Below are 14,160 nucleotides of genomic sequence, written 5' to 3' on the forward strand. Positions count from 1 at the left end.
CCCGTGGGCCGCCCCCCCCCAGCACCCGGTGGCTGCGCGGCCCCCCCATGGCCCCTATGGGTGCCCCCCTCCCCCCCCCCCCGCCGTGGGGGCTCCCGGCCCTGGCCCCGCCCGCCGCCACGCCCTTGGGTGGCCACGCCCACCGCCGCTCTGGAGCGCCGCTATTGGCCGGGCCGGGCCCCGCCCCCAGACGAGGGCGCTGCCGCGTTCAGGCCAGCGGAGCCGCCGCCAGGGGGGTCAGAGGTCAGGGCTCCCAGCGGTCCCCGCGCCTGCCCCGCGGGGTGTCAATCATGGGCAGCGCGTCCTGTGATTGGCCGCGAGGCTCCGACCCGCGCCCCCGTCACTCATAGCGCCGCTGGCCTCGGGTTGGCCGGGCTGGGCCTTTTCTGCCCTGTGATTGGGCGATGCGGCAGCGTCCTGCGTTCCGATTGGTCCCTGCGGCTGCGGGGGTCCTCCCCCTTAGGTCACCTTATTTGTTGTTGGTGATGCCCCCCGCGCGGCGGCGCTCCCGTTGGCCTCACGCCCTATCGCTCACCTCAAGCCCCGCCTCCTTCATGGCGTTCCCGCTGGCCATTGGTCGAACGCTTTCCTCTCTCCTATTGGCCGGGCCACTGCCCATCCGCTCTGTCGCCGCCGCCGATTCGCTTTCCGACGCGGGGCGGGGCGATGACGCGCTCCCCGCCTCTTCCATTGGCCCAGCCGAGAGGAAGAGGCGTGCCCGCCGCCCCACTGCGCGCCGCCGATTGGCGGAGCCGCCCCTTAATCCCGCCCGCGCCAGGAGGGTTTGGTTGAGCCGCTGTTTGTGCGCTCGGGGGCCGCGACGGGAGGGCCGGGCCGGGCGCCGAGGTACCGGGGGGGCCGGGCCGGGGGCGGCTGCGGGGAGGGCGGCTGCGGCGGCCGGGGGCGTTTGTGGAGGGGTTCCGGGGAGCCAGGGCCCTGCGGGACGGGGGAGGCCTGGGGCGGTGGCGGTGCCGCGGCCCGGGGGGGGACTCGGGGCGTTGCGGGGGCCGGGGCGGGGCGCGGGGGGGGGGGGCGGAGGCCGCGGGGGGAGGGGGGGTCGGGCACCCCCCGGGCGGAGCCGGTGGGGGCGAGGGCGGCGGGAGGGGGAGGCCGTGAGCCCGCAGCTGCAGCGCTGGGACCCCCCCCGGTCCTGGCTGCTTGTCCCCCCGCCCCGAGCTGCCGGGGCCCTGAGTCCCTTCCCGGGGGGAGGCAGCGGCCGGTGCCCGTGGGGGGGGTCCTTGCCCCCTGCCAGGGGACAGCGGCCGCGGGGTGACCCGGGCCCCCGCTCCCCCGTCGGGGCTCCGCGTCCCCGCTGCGGGGTCTGCCAGCCCCTCCCTGCCCGTCGGGGCACCGCAGCCGGGGCTTCCCCGGGAGGCGGCTGCGGCGGGGGGTCCCCGCTGCGGGCCCCCCCCCCCCCGGTGTCACCCAGCTGGTGCCCTGCGAGGTGCTGGAGTGGCGGGCGCTGGGCTGCGGGGTCCCGGTGCCCGAGAGGCCCCCGGTGTTTGGGTTCGTGCTGCCGGTCCCCCCCGGTTCGGGCCGTCTGCGGTCCCGTCTGCCCGTACGAGGCCCCGGTGTAAAACCCGCTGCTCGCAGCAGTTAGGGCGAGGGGGGCAGCGGATGGCGGACAAGGAGGCCCAGGGGTGCTCCGAGACCCCGCGGAGCGGCCCCGGCTCCTGCCCGGCGAGACCGAGCCGTGGCCCAGGTGAGCCAGGAGAGGCCCCGGCTTTCCGCGTGGGGCTGCCCGTCTCCCACGCCTCCCAACGGGACGCACGTCTGCCACGTTTTTGACTTTCCCACCAATTTCTGTGCCGGACCCGCCGCGGAGCTGCGGCTCCCCCAGGAGCGGGGCTTCCCCTGCGCTTTCGCCTGGAGCTTTGGCTTCCTGAGCCCCTCCTGGCTCAGAGGAAACCTGCCCGAGGCCGGAGGCGCTGACCGGGCCCTGGGGTTGGGCTCCTGGGCTGCGGCTTTGGCCACCCCGAGGAAGGGCGGGCAAGTGTCCCTGTCCCCGGCACGCAGGTCTCGGTCAGGGTTGCCCGAGCGGGCGCCGAACCCACTGGCGTGGAGCGGGAGCTGCCCAAATCGGTGCAAGATGGAGGGACCCGGCACTGTCGAGGAAGAGCGGATCAATAAATGCTGTTCTCCTCCTCTCCGAGAAGCCACCCGCCGGGCTCCTCTTCCAAAGGGCACCTCCGGCGGCAGTGCCAGCCCCGGACCCCCGGCTGCGGGCATCGGGCCGGGCTGGATCCCTCGAGTCCGTGCAGGGCTCGCTGTTTGTGCCGGGCGCCCGCAGCAAGCGGCGGCTCAGCACCGGAGAGGAGCCTGGATCCCTCCCGGGAGGGCAGGAAACTTCGCCGAGGCGGCCTTGAGCGCGAGTCGGCGTTATCTCGGTGTGACGCCTGTGAGGCGTGGGGGGATAGCGTGTGGCCGAACTGGGCCGGAGCCTGTCCCTCGGCTGGGGCTGTGAACCGGCTCTGCTGCACGACGGCTCGAGCACGGCCGCCGTAACCGGCAGGCTTTATGTGCCGTGCGGGTCGGGGGAGAGCCGGGTCTCCACCGTCCTCCGTGGAGTTTGCCGACGCCTTCACGTCGTCGACCCATGGGAGCTGGCTGAGTCGCGAGATCTCATCCCTCATTAAGGAGGGATGCCTAACGACGAGAGCCGCGGGGATGACTTTGTACGATGCTCGTCGGCATGTACCGGCTCAGGTTTGCTCCGCAAGCCGAAGCTCTGTCGGCGCGGGCTGCCTGCCTGCGCGGCAAAGGCCGGGCTCCCTCCGTAACCGGGAGCCCCCCGGCACCGGCTGGGCAAATCCGTGGCGGGCCGAGCCCCCGCACGCCTCTGGGTGGTTGCTCTAGCGCGATTGGGACATAGGAAAAGTATCGCTGGCAACAGGAAAGCAGTTAGCCCAGACGGGCTGTTGCAACCCTCCCTGCGAAGGATGCCCCCTTCTCCCGAGCGCGGTTCAGCCGGCGCGGCCCTCGGCGCGCTCCGCCGCGGGGCTCGGCAGTCCCGGTGGCGCGGGCAGCTTGGCGGTTGGGCAGGTGGGCGAGACGCTGCCTCCGCACGCCGCGTCCGGCAGCACGGGGAGGCTGCGGGAGCGTTTGGGATCCCGTTTGGGAAGGGCGTTGTGGAGGAGACGGAGCGAGGCGGCCTCGGGCTCCCTGGACCTCGCCGGGCACCGGTCGGTCGATGCGTTTGCTGGCGCGGGCGCAGCCCTCGGCCGGGGAAAGGCCCTGCCGCCGCGGCAGGGGAGGAGCAGGTTCATCCCGGCAGGTTTCGTAGCCCTGCTCGTGGCTGTCGGTGCTTGCCGTGTCGCACCGTAAATCTCGCCCAACCAGCAGCTAACAGTAATTGCTGATGACATGAAAGCGCGCCAGAAATAGCTGCGGACTTCTATAGAGATCGACGTACGGTCAACTTCTCGCCTGTTGTGGCGACGTTTTAGTGTGAATACCTGATTTTCTCGGGGGTCTACGGATCTTCTGATGCCCTGAAGCCCAGGTTCGCCCGAGGGAAGCCGAATTGGAGCGGTTGTATCTTCCTTAATCCCTCGGAGGAGCCCCGGTGCAGGCGGGATTTCGTGGCCCCTGTGCTTTCAGTGTGCGTGTCCTGAAGCAGCTCCCGGGCAGGAGAAGCGGCTCCTTCCAGGGCCGGCCGTGCCTGGGTGGTGCCTCGGGGTCCTGCTGAGCGAGGGGGGGTGAGGACGGAGCCGTCCAGCCCCAGACATCGGCGGCTCGGGCGAGAACAGCCAAAGCCTCGGGGCCGTTTCTCCAGCAAACCCCGGAGCGCTCCCAGCAACCGATGGCTTCGTGGGACGGCGATGGCTTCGTCCAGGAGCTCGCCCCACGCAGAGCTCTCCCCGGAGCACCCACCTGAGCAGTGTGGAGGAGGAGGAGGAGGAGGAGGAGGAGGAGGAGGAAGGGGCCCGCAGGTGGCCAGGATCCACGGGCCACATGGCTCCTGAGCTCCTGGAAAAGGTGACTTGGGGTTTATGCCGAACGGCTGCCAGCGGAGAGGTGCGGCGTGAGGTCGGGCACCCGGTGAAGCCGCTGCCGGTCCCCACGGTCGGGGTCCTGGCTGGTCCCTGTCCCTCGGGGCCTCACCGCTCACCTGCACCGGAGCCGGCAGGGAGGAACCGTCCCCCTCCGAGCTGGAGCCCTTCGCCCGCGGCGGGCTGGCAGCTCCTCCCTTATAAATAAGCACAGGATCTATTCTGGGTGCTCGCCGCACGGCTCCAGCTGAAGCTGCGGAGCAGGAGGACGGGACCGGGTGTCGTAAATCCCCGGCGAGCGGGCGGCGGAGATCTAACGGCGCGGTGGCGGGGAGTCCCCACGGGGTGAGCTGCTGCCTTGCGTGACCGGGCTGGGGCTGCGGCCGGGGTCTGTGTGAGTGCCCTCCACCTCCGCGCCCGTGAGGAGCCCGGGCTGCTGCCAAAATAGCACCGGGGCGCGGTGCAGGAGGGTGAGAAGAGCAGCTTTCAGCAGGGAAGTCGCTCCGAGGAAGGAGGGAGCCAGGCTCGGGGCTGGCTTGGGACCGAGGCTGTCACTCCCGGCCCGCGGAAGGGACCGGCTCTGGCAGCGCCGGGCTGAGCTGGCGAAGGAGAGTGAGAACAGACTTGGAGAGGGCGAGGCGGATCTGTTCCCAAAGCGGATTCCAGCAGCGGGGGCTTCAGAGCTCAATGATATTCGCAGGGGAAGGAGCTGATCTCGCTGGCAGAGGAAGGCCGAGGGCCGAGCCGGTCCCTCCGCTTCCCCCCCGTCACGGGCAGGGAGGTAGCACCGAGCCTGGGCAGCTGCGGCGGCCGGTCCCGGTGGGATGCAGGGGGACCCCCCCCCCCCCTTGTGCTTTGGGGTTCGAGGGCGGCTGGAGCTGAAACGAGCATCGTGCCCCGGCGCTGCCGCTGGAGCGGGTCCTGCTCTCTGCCTTGGCCTCGTCCTGAGCTGCGTTGCTGCCGGGACGGGGATTTCTGCTGAGAATAGTTAAAATACTTGTAAAATCTTCAGCCCTGCCTCTGAGCTCGCGAGAGTAATGCTTGGCTGGAGCGATCCTGAACTTCATCCGTGCCCGGCCTCGTCCCGTGTGAGCTCTCCCGATGCCTCTCTGGATCAAACCAAAGAGAACTGGCAGGAGTCTGGCAGCCTGGGCTGCGCCGGCTCCTTCCCGGCGAGTCGTGCCGAGCCCTGCTCGGGCCGAGGCCGTTGCCGAGCCGTCCCTCTCCCGAGCGGCGCTGGAGGAGGGAGGCAGCATCCCCTGCGCCCGGGCGAGCACCGCGCCGATGAGTTTGTGTTCCCAGGGCTTTGCAGCGCCGCGGGGAGGCGAGGGCGATCCCCCTTCTCCTGGAGGGGTCCCGGGATGCCGGGTCGGGGTCTGTGCCGTGGGAGCCCCGTGGTTACCGAGCGTTTCCTGCCGGTCCCGTCCGGCTTTAGCCCTGCTTACGTCTTCAGGCAGATGGGGAAGGGGAACTGGCAAGAAACAACTTTCCGCTTGTTGGTTCTGGTCTCTGCAATCCTCATCCTGTCGCCTGCCTGGCCCTGCCGGCGTGAATAAATCTCTGCTGCGGCCCCGCAACCTTGAGGTGGAGCGTTACAAGGGAGAGTGAGATTAGCTCCTACAGAAAAACACAGACCCCGCTTTCTCCCGCTTTCTCTGCGTGTCTGAACCACGGAAGCCGAAACTCCGGCTGCCCACTGACCCTCCGCTTTTGTCCCTTCTCCGAGTGCTCCCTCCCAGCGCCCACCCCCTCGGGCTTCGAGGAGCCGCGTCGTTCCGGGTGCTGCGCTTGATCCCGTGATGCCTGGATTCGAGCAGGCGACCCGCTCCGCAGGCAGGGATCGGGGCAGAGCTGCTCAGCCGGCGTCGGGCCGGCTGCCCGTGCCGATGCTTTATCCCGGAGGGGGATGCAGTCCGTGCCCCCAGCCCAAGCGGCTCTGTCAGAGCCCTGCTGCTCGCGTCCAGTGCGGAAAACAAAGCAAAAACAGGAAGGGAAAAACCAAACCAGGGCTGAGGAATTTAAGGCAGAGCTGGGGAGTTTGTTTCCAATCGGTCCCTCCTCCCGGCCGGCTGGCGGGGAGGCAGCCGGGGCCGGTGTGGCATCTCCCCGGCTGCTGCGTAAACAAGAGAAGTCCGGGCCTGGAGCCGCTCTCCTGCCGCCCCTTCCCCGGCTCCTCGCCTCCGGTGGCGCGGCGTATCCCGGCCCGGGGGCTGCTCGCCGGGAGCGGGAGGGCTGGGAGGAGTGCTGACTCACTCCCGGCCTCCTCAGCCGCGAGGATCCCGGCTGCCTGGCTCCTGGATTAGCTCCTACCGAGCAATTTGCTGCTCCGTAGAAGAGAGGCTCGGGGAGCGGAGCCGTGGCCTGCAGGTCTGCGCCGCGAGCTGCTGCGGGGCGCCCGGGGAAAGACCCCACGTGGGGGGAGAGACCCCGGGGAAAGACCCCAGAACGAGGAGCGTGTTCTAGCTTGAGGCGAGAAGGGTTTTGCTCGCCGGGGCTCGGCAGAGCGTGTCTCCGTGGACGCGGTGCGGTCCCGGGGGGGGACGTGGGGGCATCGTGCTCTGCGCGTTCGGCGTGCCGACGGCTCTCTCCTCCTTCCAGGACAGCCGAGCGGATCGAAGGCCAGCACCCTGCACCCAGCCCCTGCCCCGCGCGGACGCCTCGGTGCCTTCCCGGCTCTCCGGTTAGCAGGGCGCGCGGCGCCAGCAGCACCCAGGCCATGACCAGCCGAGGAGCCGCCAGGCCGAACGGGCAGTCCCAAGCCAGTAAAATCTGTCAGTTCAAGCTGGTGCTGCTGGGCGAGTCGGCGGTGGGGAAATCCAGCCTGGTGCTGCGCTTCGTCAAGGGCCAGTTCCACGAGTACCAGGAGAGCACCATCGGCGGTGAGTCGGCGAGAGACGCCCATCGTGGGTACTCCCGCGCCCTCGAGTAACGCTCTCGGGCACCCGCAGCCCCATCGCCACGGCTTCGCCTTGCGCTGATTTTATTTCCCATTAAACGCGAGCCCCCCTCTTCCGCCCCCCCCCCCCCCCCAGGCTCCGAGCTCTTCCCCTGCAGCCACGGTACGTGGACCACGCGTGCGAGCGCTCGGAGCCGGCGCTCCGTGCGCGGGGCTCTAGCCGCAGTCCCCGCGCCCCGTCCCGTGGGCTCGCGGTGGCGGGTGGTGACGCCTCGGCGGACGCGGCGGTCCCCGGGCCGCCGCCGGTGCGGGAGCCCTTGCCGATCCCCTGATAAGCACGCTGCTCGCGCAGAGCAGACGGGATTTTTGTCTCAGGAAGCTGGGCTCGATGTGACTAAGGGGCTCGACTGACGGGCCCCTCCGCCCAGCCGGTCCTGGAGCCGGCTGCGGGGTCGGGGTGCGCCCGGGTCCGCATCCCTTCTGGGGCCGGACTGGGGGTGTGGGGAGGGTTCCCCGCTGCCTGTTGGGTGCCTGCCCGCAGCGGGGCTGGCCGATGCGATGCTAACGCCGTCTTTCCTCCCGGCAGCGGCGTTCCTTACACAGTCCGTCTGCCTGGATGACACAACGGTAAAGTTTGAGATCTGGGATACGGCCGGCCAGGAGAGATACCACAGTCTGGCCCCGATGTACTACCGGGGGGCACAAGCTGCCATCGTGGTCTATGATATCACCAACCAGGTAGGGTCCCTCTCCGCGCTCCTCGGCTGCCAGGCGCGAGGCACCTCGGTTAAACCGCCCGGGAGCGAAGGCCTGTGCGGCTCAGGGGGTGCTCGTGGCCGCGGGGGTCTCCCGGGGGCCATCTCCTCGCAGGGAGGCGGGGGCGGCTCTCGCCGCGTTGGGGGTCCCTCTAAGACGCCCGCCTTGCAGCGCAGCGGTGGGACGAGCCTTGAGTTCCCACCTCTGCTCCTAGGAAACGTTTGCACGGGCGAAGACATGGGTGAAGGAGCTGCAGAGACAAGCCAGCCCCAGCATCGTGATCGCCCTCGCGGGCAACAAGGCCGACCTGGCCAGCAAGCGCATGGTGGAATATGAGGTAAGCGGCGGCCCGAGGCTCCTCCGAGCCGGCGTGAGCTCCCCTGCCCGTCCCCGTCCCCCCTCGGCGCTGCCGCGGGAGATGTGCCGGGGCTTTGGCCGCCGGAACCTCACCCGGCTGCTGGCGTCTCTTCCAGGAGGCGCAGGCCTACGCAGATGACAACAGCCTATTGTTCATGGAGACGTCGGCCAAGACAGCGATGAACGTGAACGACCTCTTCTTGGCCATCGGTGAGGCTGCGGGAGCGGCGGGGGGGCGAGGGTGGGGTGTAAGGGGCTCTGCCCGGGGTCCAGCTTCCCCTCCCCGCCCGCCCCCCCCCCCCCCGAGCCTTTTGGGAGGCTGAGCGGAGCTGGTGCCCCTCCTGCCCCCGGCAGCGGCTGTGCCACGGGCTGCGGTGCTGCTACCGGGGCTCAGCACGAAGGCGTGCGGAGCTGACGCTCGGCGCGAGAGCAGCTCGAAGGGAAACTGCTCCTTGCCCTCGGGGAAGGGCCTGGCAGGCGCGGGGGCCTCGCCGGTGCAGCCGGGAGGGCTTCAGGGCCTCCGCTGCGCCGGAGGCGGGGTCCTGCCGGGTCCCACGGCCTGCCCTGCCACGGGGCTGTGCCGCGGGGACGGTCCCCGTCCCGCTCCCGCCGCCATCTCGCCGTCTTCCCCCTCCAGCCAAGAAGCTGCCAAAGAGCGAGCCCCAGAGCACGAGCGGAGCGGCGGGCAGGAGCAGAGGCGTGGACCTGCACGAGCAGAGCCAGCAGAACAAGAGCCAGTGTTGTAGCAACTAAAGGGCGGCCTCCGCCAGCGCCCGCGCGAGAGGAAGAGCTAAAATATAACCTCCATCCCCGTCCACCACACCTCACCTCCATAACGGCACACCGAGAAACGCGTCTGAACCAAAACCCTCCCGAGAGCTCCCTCTAACTGCACTTTTTAATGCTTCAAAACCACCACCAGACACCCGTTACCACCATCCCGAAGGCAGTGGAACTAGATCAGCCGGGGACTTAACTTCCAAAAAAAAAACAAAAAAACAAACTCTTCTTCACTTTGTATTATAGGTGCAAATAGCGACCTAATGTTCCGATTCCTCCCTCCATCTTCCTCCCTCTCTGCTTTGGTAAATCCGTGCTCCCGTTAACGTCTCTCCTTCCGCCCTCCCCGCAGAGCTGGGGCGGGGAGAGACCCGAGGAGGTGGCAGCATCGTCCTCGGAGGTTCACGTTGTGGCGAACCAGCTGGAACCAGAGACCTCCGGGAAACACGGGATTTTTCCGAGGGGGTCTGTCATGGATTTCCTTTTAATTTTTTTTTTTTTTTTTCTTTTTTCCCCCTCCTATTTCTTCTGTTTGGCTGTCGGGGGGGAGGAAAGCTGCAGTGTCCTTAATTTCTTCCTAGGTGGCCTTTTTTGCTGGAGGATCGGAAGTGCCTGGGGACTTTTTGTAGGGGGAGGGAGGAAGCGGGGCGACCGCCGGACCCCGATCGCCGTGAAGCCGCCGCGAGCGCCCCTTCCCCACCGCTCCACCTTCGCCCGTAGAGCTGTCGCGCGTTACCGCTGCGGCCGCCCCACGAGCGATGTCCCTCCGGTGCTCCCGCGGCGGCCGGGGCACCATCTCTCCTCTTGCTCCTCGGTTTGTCCCCGTCCCCCCGGCCGGCGGCAGGCGAGGGCTGTCTCTGGTTTGCACTTTAGTGGTGGAAATGTCCCGTGACGATGCACCTTGGGTTTTTGTTTTTTTTTTTTTTCTTTCTTCGGGTCCTGGTGGGTCCGAGCCCCCGGGCGCGGCGGAGGGGGAAGGAGGCACGGTGCTGACCTGGTCTTGTTTCTGCTTTCCCTAAGGAGCTTTCGTGGCCGGAGAAACCCTCGGCCGCGCTCGGGAGCGTCGGGACGTTACCAGGCGCCTCGGTCGGTCCCAGCAGCGGAGCGAAAGGGCCCCGCGGAGACCCCCCTGTGCGGGGGGGAGGCAGGTGGCACCCCTGGGTGCTGTGCAGGCGCCTCTGGTCAGGCCGCTGCGGCCCAAGGGGACACCCCAGGGTGGGGACACCCCGAAGCGACAGCGCGTCTGCAGAGGGCAGCACCGCCCGGGCCGTGGGTCCCTGCTCCGCAGCCGGCGCTTGCCCGGCCGGGGCCCGATCCTGTCCCTCCCAGCGCCTGCCGGGAGCTCCCCGCTCTGTCCGTGGGGCTTCGGGCTCGGGCCAGGCTGCCCGCCCCCCCCCCCCCTCCCCGGAGGGTCCTGCTTGCAGGGTGGGGGGCTCGGGGCAGCCCCCAGGGCCATGGGTCAGCCTGGGGGCGTGGCTGTGGGGCGGAGGGACCCGTCTCGTATGAAGCCCCCCATGGCGGGGGGCAGAGCCCGCAGGCAGATGGCCCCCCGCCGTGGGGCAGCCCCCCCCAGGTTCACGCCGGCTTCCCTTGCACCCACGGTGCCGGGGTCCTGTGCCGGTGCTGGCAGAGCCTCGTGCCGCGGCGTGGGCAACGGTTGCGTCTTCTCTTGGGCTGGGGTCCGGCTGGCGGAGCCCCCCCTCTGAGTCGGTGACTTGTAGTGAAGCGGGGAGCGTGGCTAGCGGGGCTGGGGACCCCATTCCCCCCCCTACGGTGACCCCAACCCTCCCGAGACCCCAACCCCGGCCGTGCCGGCAGCCCCACCATCTTCTGGCCAAAACCCTGGACCAAATGGGGACACTGCAGCTTTTCTCACTCTTTTTTTTTTTCTTCTTCTCTGATAATAATAATAATGATTTTTTTTTTTTTTTTTTTTTTTTTTTGCTTTGAGAAAGCTCCTCCATTGCATTTAAATAACAATCATGGTAACAGAACTCAACCGCTGATTTACCGATGTATTTAATGTAAGTAAAAACAAAACGAACAACGGAAAAAAAAGAAGGAAAAAAAAAAAAAAATACCACCCTCTGTGTGCTCAGGGAGGGATTTGGGGTGTGGGGGGGTCGACTTGGACACCACATTCCCCGGCTGTTGGCACCGGGCAGGAGCCGGAGCCGTCGCGGAGCGACGGCTCCGGCTCCTGCCCGGTGCCAACAGCCGGTGCGAGGCCCCGGCCCTGCCCTGATAACGCTTATCGGAGCGGCCAGCTGGGCGGCGGCCCCGGCTCTTGGCCGCCGCCCTCCCGGGGAGAGGAACGGGAACGGCGTGGGGAGGGGGTGCACTGTCCCTTTAAATCCCGCCGCCGTTGCCCCTTTAAATCCCGTCTCTGGTGGACCCCACTGCGGCTGGGAAGCCACGCCCACACCGCCCCTCCGCGGCCGGGAGGGGGCGTGGCCAGCGGGCTCGTCCCCCCCCGACACACACGTTGAGGCCACGCCCATCGCCCCTCTCTTAAAGAGGCAGGGACGGGCGGGAGGTCGCGCTACCGGAGCCGTAACGCAGGTGCGCGGCGGGGCGGACCGCGATGGGGGGGGGATCACCGGAGCGAGGGGACGGGGAAGAGCGGGGAATGCCCCACGCGGGTCCCTGGTGCCCGCTTCCCCCGTGGGCCGTGGCGGGGGTCCCCCGGTGCCGGTTCCCGGTGCCCGGTGTCCCAGCCGCTCTCTCCCGCCCAGGTACCGCCGCGATGCTGCTGCTCCGAGCCGTCGCCGGGCGCAGGTAGGAGCCGCCCCGTCGGGGCTCCCCGCGGACGCCGGTGCTGCCCACCACCACCACCCCCCCCCCGCCGCCCCGGGGCCGGTCTCAGCTCCGCTCTCCCCGCAGGCTCCCGCCGCTGCCGCTGCCCCGCCGCGGCTGCTCCCGGTTCCCCCCCGGCAGCCCGGCCACGGGGGGACGCCGGGGGGCGGCCCCGGTGCTGGCGGCGCTGCTGGGCCTCGGAGCCGTCCTGGCCTACGGAGAGCGGCGGCGGCGGGTGAGCGGGACCGGGGGGGGCGGAACGGCACCGGGAGGGGGCGGGGTGCTGAGTACGGGGGGGCAGCACCGGGATGCCCGGACCCTGCGGGGGGGCGGACGCCCCTGGGTCCTACCCTGGGACGGGGTTGAGTCCTGGCGGGGGGCGGCACCGGGACAGCGGGGGCCTGGGGGTGCAGCACCGGGGGGGCAGCACCGGGATGCCCGGACCCTCTGGGACACCCCCCCCCCCCCCCCCGGTCCTTCTCTGCACGGGGACACCGGGGTCCAGCTGAGGGGGGGGGACAGGGGGTGTCACGTCCCATCCCCCCGGCTCTGGGTCATCGCACCGGTGCTGGGGGGAGACCCCAGGGTCATGGTGGGGGGCAACGGGGGCACCCCCCGGGGAGGGGGCAGCGTTCCCCACTGACAGGGCCGGGTCCCCCAGGGTGCCCAGGCGGCCCAGGCCACCCCCGCCCCCCGCTACCCCCTGTACACGCGGGAGGAGGTGGGGCGGCACCGCTCCCCCCAGGACCGCGTCTGGGTGACCCACGGCACCGAGGTCTTCGACGTCACCGATTTCGTGGAGCTGCACCCCGGGGGGGCCGACAAGGTGCTGCTGGCGGCCGGCGGGGCCCTGGAGCCCTTCTGGGCTCTCTACGCCGTCCACAACCAGCCCCACGTCCTGGAGCTGCTGCAGGAGTACAAGGTGGGGGAGCTGGGCCCCGAGGAGGCACCGCCGACCCCCACCGCCACCCAGGACCCTTTCGCCGGGGACCCCGCCCGGCACCCCGGGCTGCGCGTCAACAGCCAGAAGCCGTTCAACGCGGAGCCGCCGGCGGAGCTGCTGGCCGAGCGCTTCCTGACGCCCAACGAGCTCTTCTTCACCCGCAACCACCTGCCGGTGCCGGCGGTGGACCCCGGCTCCTACCGGCTGCGGGTGGAGGGGCCGGGGGGCCGGGCGCTCTCCCTGTCGCTGGCCGAGCTGCGCAGCCGCTTCCCCAAGCACGAGGTGACGGCCACGCTGCAGTGCGCCGGCAACCGCCGGTCCGAGATGAGCCACGTCCGCCCCGTCAAGGGGCTGGCGTGGGACATCGGGGCCATCAGCACGGCCCGCTGGGGCGGCGTGCGGCTGCGCGACGTCCTGCTGCAGGCCGGCTTCGAGGAGGAGCGGGAGGGCGAGTGGCACGTCTGCTTCGAGGGGCTGGACACCGACGTCGGGGGGGCCCCCTACGGCGCCTCCATCCCCTACGGCCGCGCCGTCAGCCCGGCCGCCGACGTGCTGCTGGCCTACGAGATGAACGGCCAGGAGCTGCCCCGCGACCACGGCTTCCCCCTGCGCGTGGTGGTGCCCGGCGTGGTGGGCGCCCGCAGCGTCAAGTGGCTGCGGCGCGTGGCCGTCAGCCCGGCCGAGAGCCCCAGCCACTGGCAGCAGAACGACTACAAGGGCTTCTCCCCCTGCGTGGACTGGGACACGGTGGACTACTCGACGGCACCCGCCATCCAGGAGCTGCCGGTGCAGTCGGCCATCACCCACCCGCGCCCCGGGACGGCGGTGCCGGCGGGGGAGCTGACGGTGAAGGGCTACGCCTGGAGCGGGGGCGGGCGGGAGGTGGTGCGGGTGGACGTCTCGCTGGACGGCGGCCGGACCTGGCGGGTGGCACGGCTGCTGGGCGAGCGGCCGGTGCCGGGACGCGCCTGGGCCTGGGCCCTGTGGGAGCTGCAGGCGCCGGTGGCAGCGGGTGCCGAGCTGGAGATCGTCTGCAAGGCGGTGGACGGCAGCTACAACGTGCAGCCCGACACCGTGGCGCCCATCTGGAACCTGCGCGGGGTCCTCAGCAACGCCTGGCACCGCGTCCATGTCACCGTCGGCCGCTGACCGTCCCGGCAGCTTTCCCTGCTCGTCCGCGGACGCGGCGGCTCAAAGGTCGACGCCTTTTACAGCCCCCGACGTGTGAAAGTGGCTCCATAAAGATTGCGCAGTTTTATGGACTCGGCCGTTTCCGGGGGCAGCGCGGGGCAGCGGGACCGGGGGGGGGGGGGGGGGGAGTGGGGGGCGGCCCCGGGCGACCCCCACAGCCCCCACAGCCCGGCTGCCCCCTGCCGCAGGACCCCTCTGTCCCCGGGTGACCCTGGGAGCCCATGGGACCCCACATAACCCCGACCCCCTGGGAGTCGGGCCGGGACCCTGCAGCCCCCGGGACCCCCCAGGACCCCCCGGGCTCCCTCTGGGACCCACCCCCCCCCCCGGGGCCTGTCCGGCCCCCGCAGCCCCTCTGACCCTACAGACCCCCGGCCCTGCGGCCTCCCTGCCCCGAGGGGACCCCCTGGCCCCGTGGGGACCCCCCCGTACCTTGACGGCCGCCTCGG

The 14,160-nt window shown here is 70.2% G+C and overlaps 2 protein-coding genes across 5 annotated transcripts; both read left to right on the forward strand.

Moving 5' to 3' along the window:
• Positions 1-753: 753 nt before the first annotated feature.
• Positions 754-8,964, forward strand: RAB5B (RAB5B, member RAS oncogene family). Of its 2 annotated transcripts, none has more exons than XM_075525495.1 (6): positions 754-846; positions 6,591-6,871; positions 7,475-7,626; positions 7,859-7,981; positions 8,118-8,211; positions 8,639-8,964. In XM_075525495.1, the coding sequence occupies exons 2-6, from the start codon at positions 6,709-6,711 to the stop codon at positions 8,752-8,754; spliced, it is 648 nt and encodes a 215-aa protein (XP_075381610.1). In that variant the 5' UTR covers positions 754-846; positions 6,591-6,708; the 3' UTR covers positions 8,755-8,964. The 2 variants fall into 2 exon arrangements, with proteins under 2 accessions (XP_075381610.1, XP_075381612.1); XM_075525497.1 differs by lacking the exon at positions 754-846 and adding an exon at positions 6,182-6,359.
• A 724-nt stretch (positions 8,965-9,688) lies between these two features.
• Positions 9,689-13,790, forward strand: SUOX (sulfite oxidase). 3 transcript variants are annotated; one of them, XM_075525453.1, is made up of 4 exons: positions 9,689-10,805; positions 11,517-11,559; positions 11,665-11,812; positions 12,239-13,790. In XM_075525453.1, the coding sequence occupies exons 2-4, from the start codon at positions 11,528-11,530 to the stop codon at positions 13,667-13,669; spliced, it is 1,611 nt and encodes a 536-aa protein (XP_075381568.1). In that variant the 5' UTR covers positions 9,689-10,805; positions 11,517-11,527; the 3' UTR covers positions 13,670-13,790. The 3 variants fall into 3 exon arrangements, with proteins under 3 accessions (XP_075381568.1, XP_075381569.1, XP_075381567.1); XM_075525452.1 differs by lacking the exon at positions 9,689-10,805 and adding an exon at positions 11,230-11,343; XM_075525454.1 differs by lacking the exon at positions 11,665-11,812.
• The last annotated feature ends 370 nt before the right edge of the window (positions 13,791-14,160 follow it).

The sequence above is a fragment of the Mycteria americana genome, chromosome 26, assembly GCF_035582795.1.
Source record: "Mycteria americana isolate JAX WOST 10 ecotype Jacksonville Zoo and Gardens chromosome 26, USCA_MyAme_1.0, whole genome shotgun sequence".
NCBI classification, from domain to species: Eukaryota; Metazoa; Chordata; class Aves; order Ciconiiformes; family Ciconiidae; genus Mycteria; species Mycteria americana.

Coding starts and splice junctions, on each gene's coding strand:
- RAB5B (XM_075525495.1), top strand. CDS start 6,709: ATGACCAGCCGAGGAGCCGCCAGGCCGAACGGGCAGTCCCAAGCCAGT. Junction 7,627..7,858: donor TCTATGATATCACCAACCAG/GTAGGGTCCCTC, acceptor CTCTGCTCCTAG/GAAACGTTTGCACGGGCGAA. Junction 7,982..8,117: donor AGCGCATGGTGGAATATGAG/GTAAGCGGCGGC, acceptor CGTCTCTTCCAG/GAGGCGCAGGCCTACGCAGA.
- SUOX (XM_075525453.1), top strand. CDS start 11,528: ATGCTGCTGCTCCGAGCCGTCGCCGGGCGCAG. Junction 11,560..11,664: donor CGAGCCGTCGCCGGGCGCAG/GTAGGAGCCGCC, acceptor CTCTCCCCGCAG/GCTCCCGCCGCTGCCGCTGC. Junction 11,813..12,238: donor ACGGAGAGCGGCGGCGGCGG/GTGAGCGGGACC, acceptor CGGGTCCCCCAG/GGTGCCCAGGCGGCCCAGGC.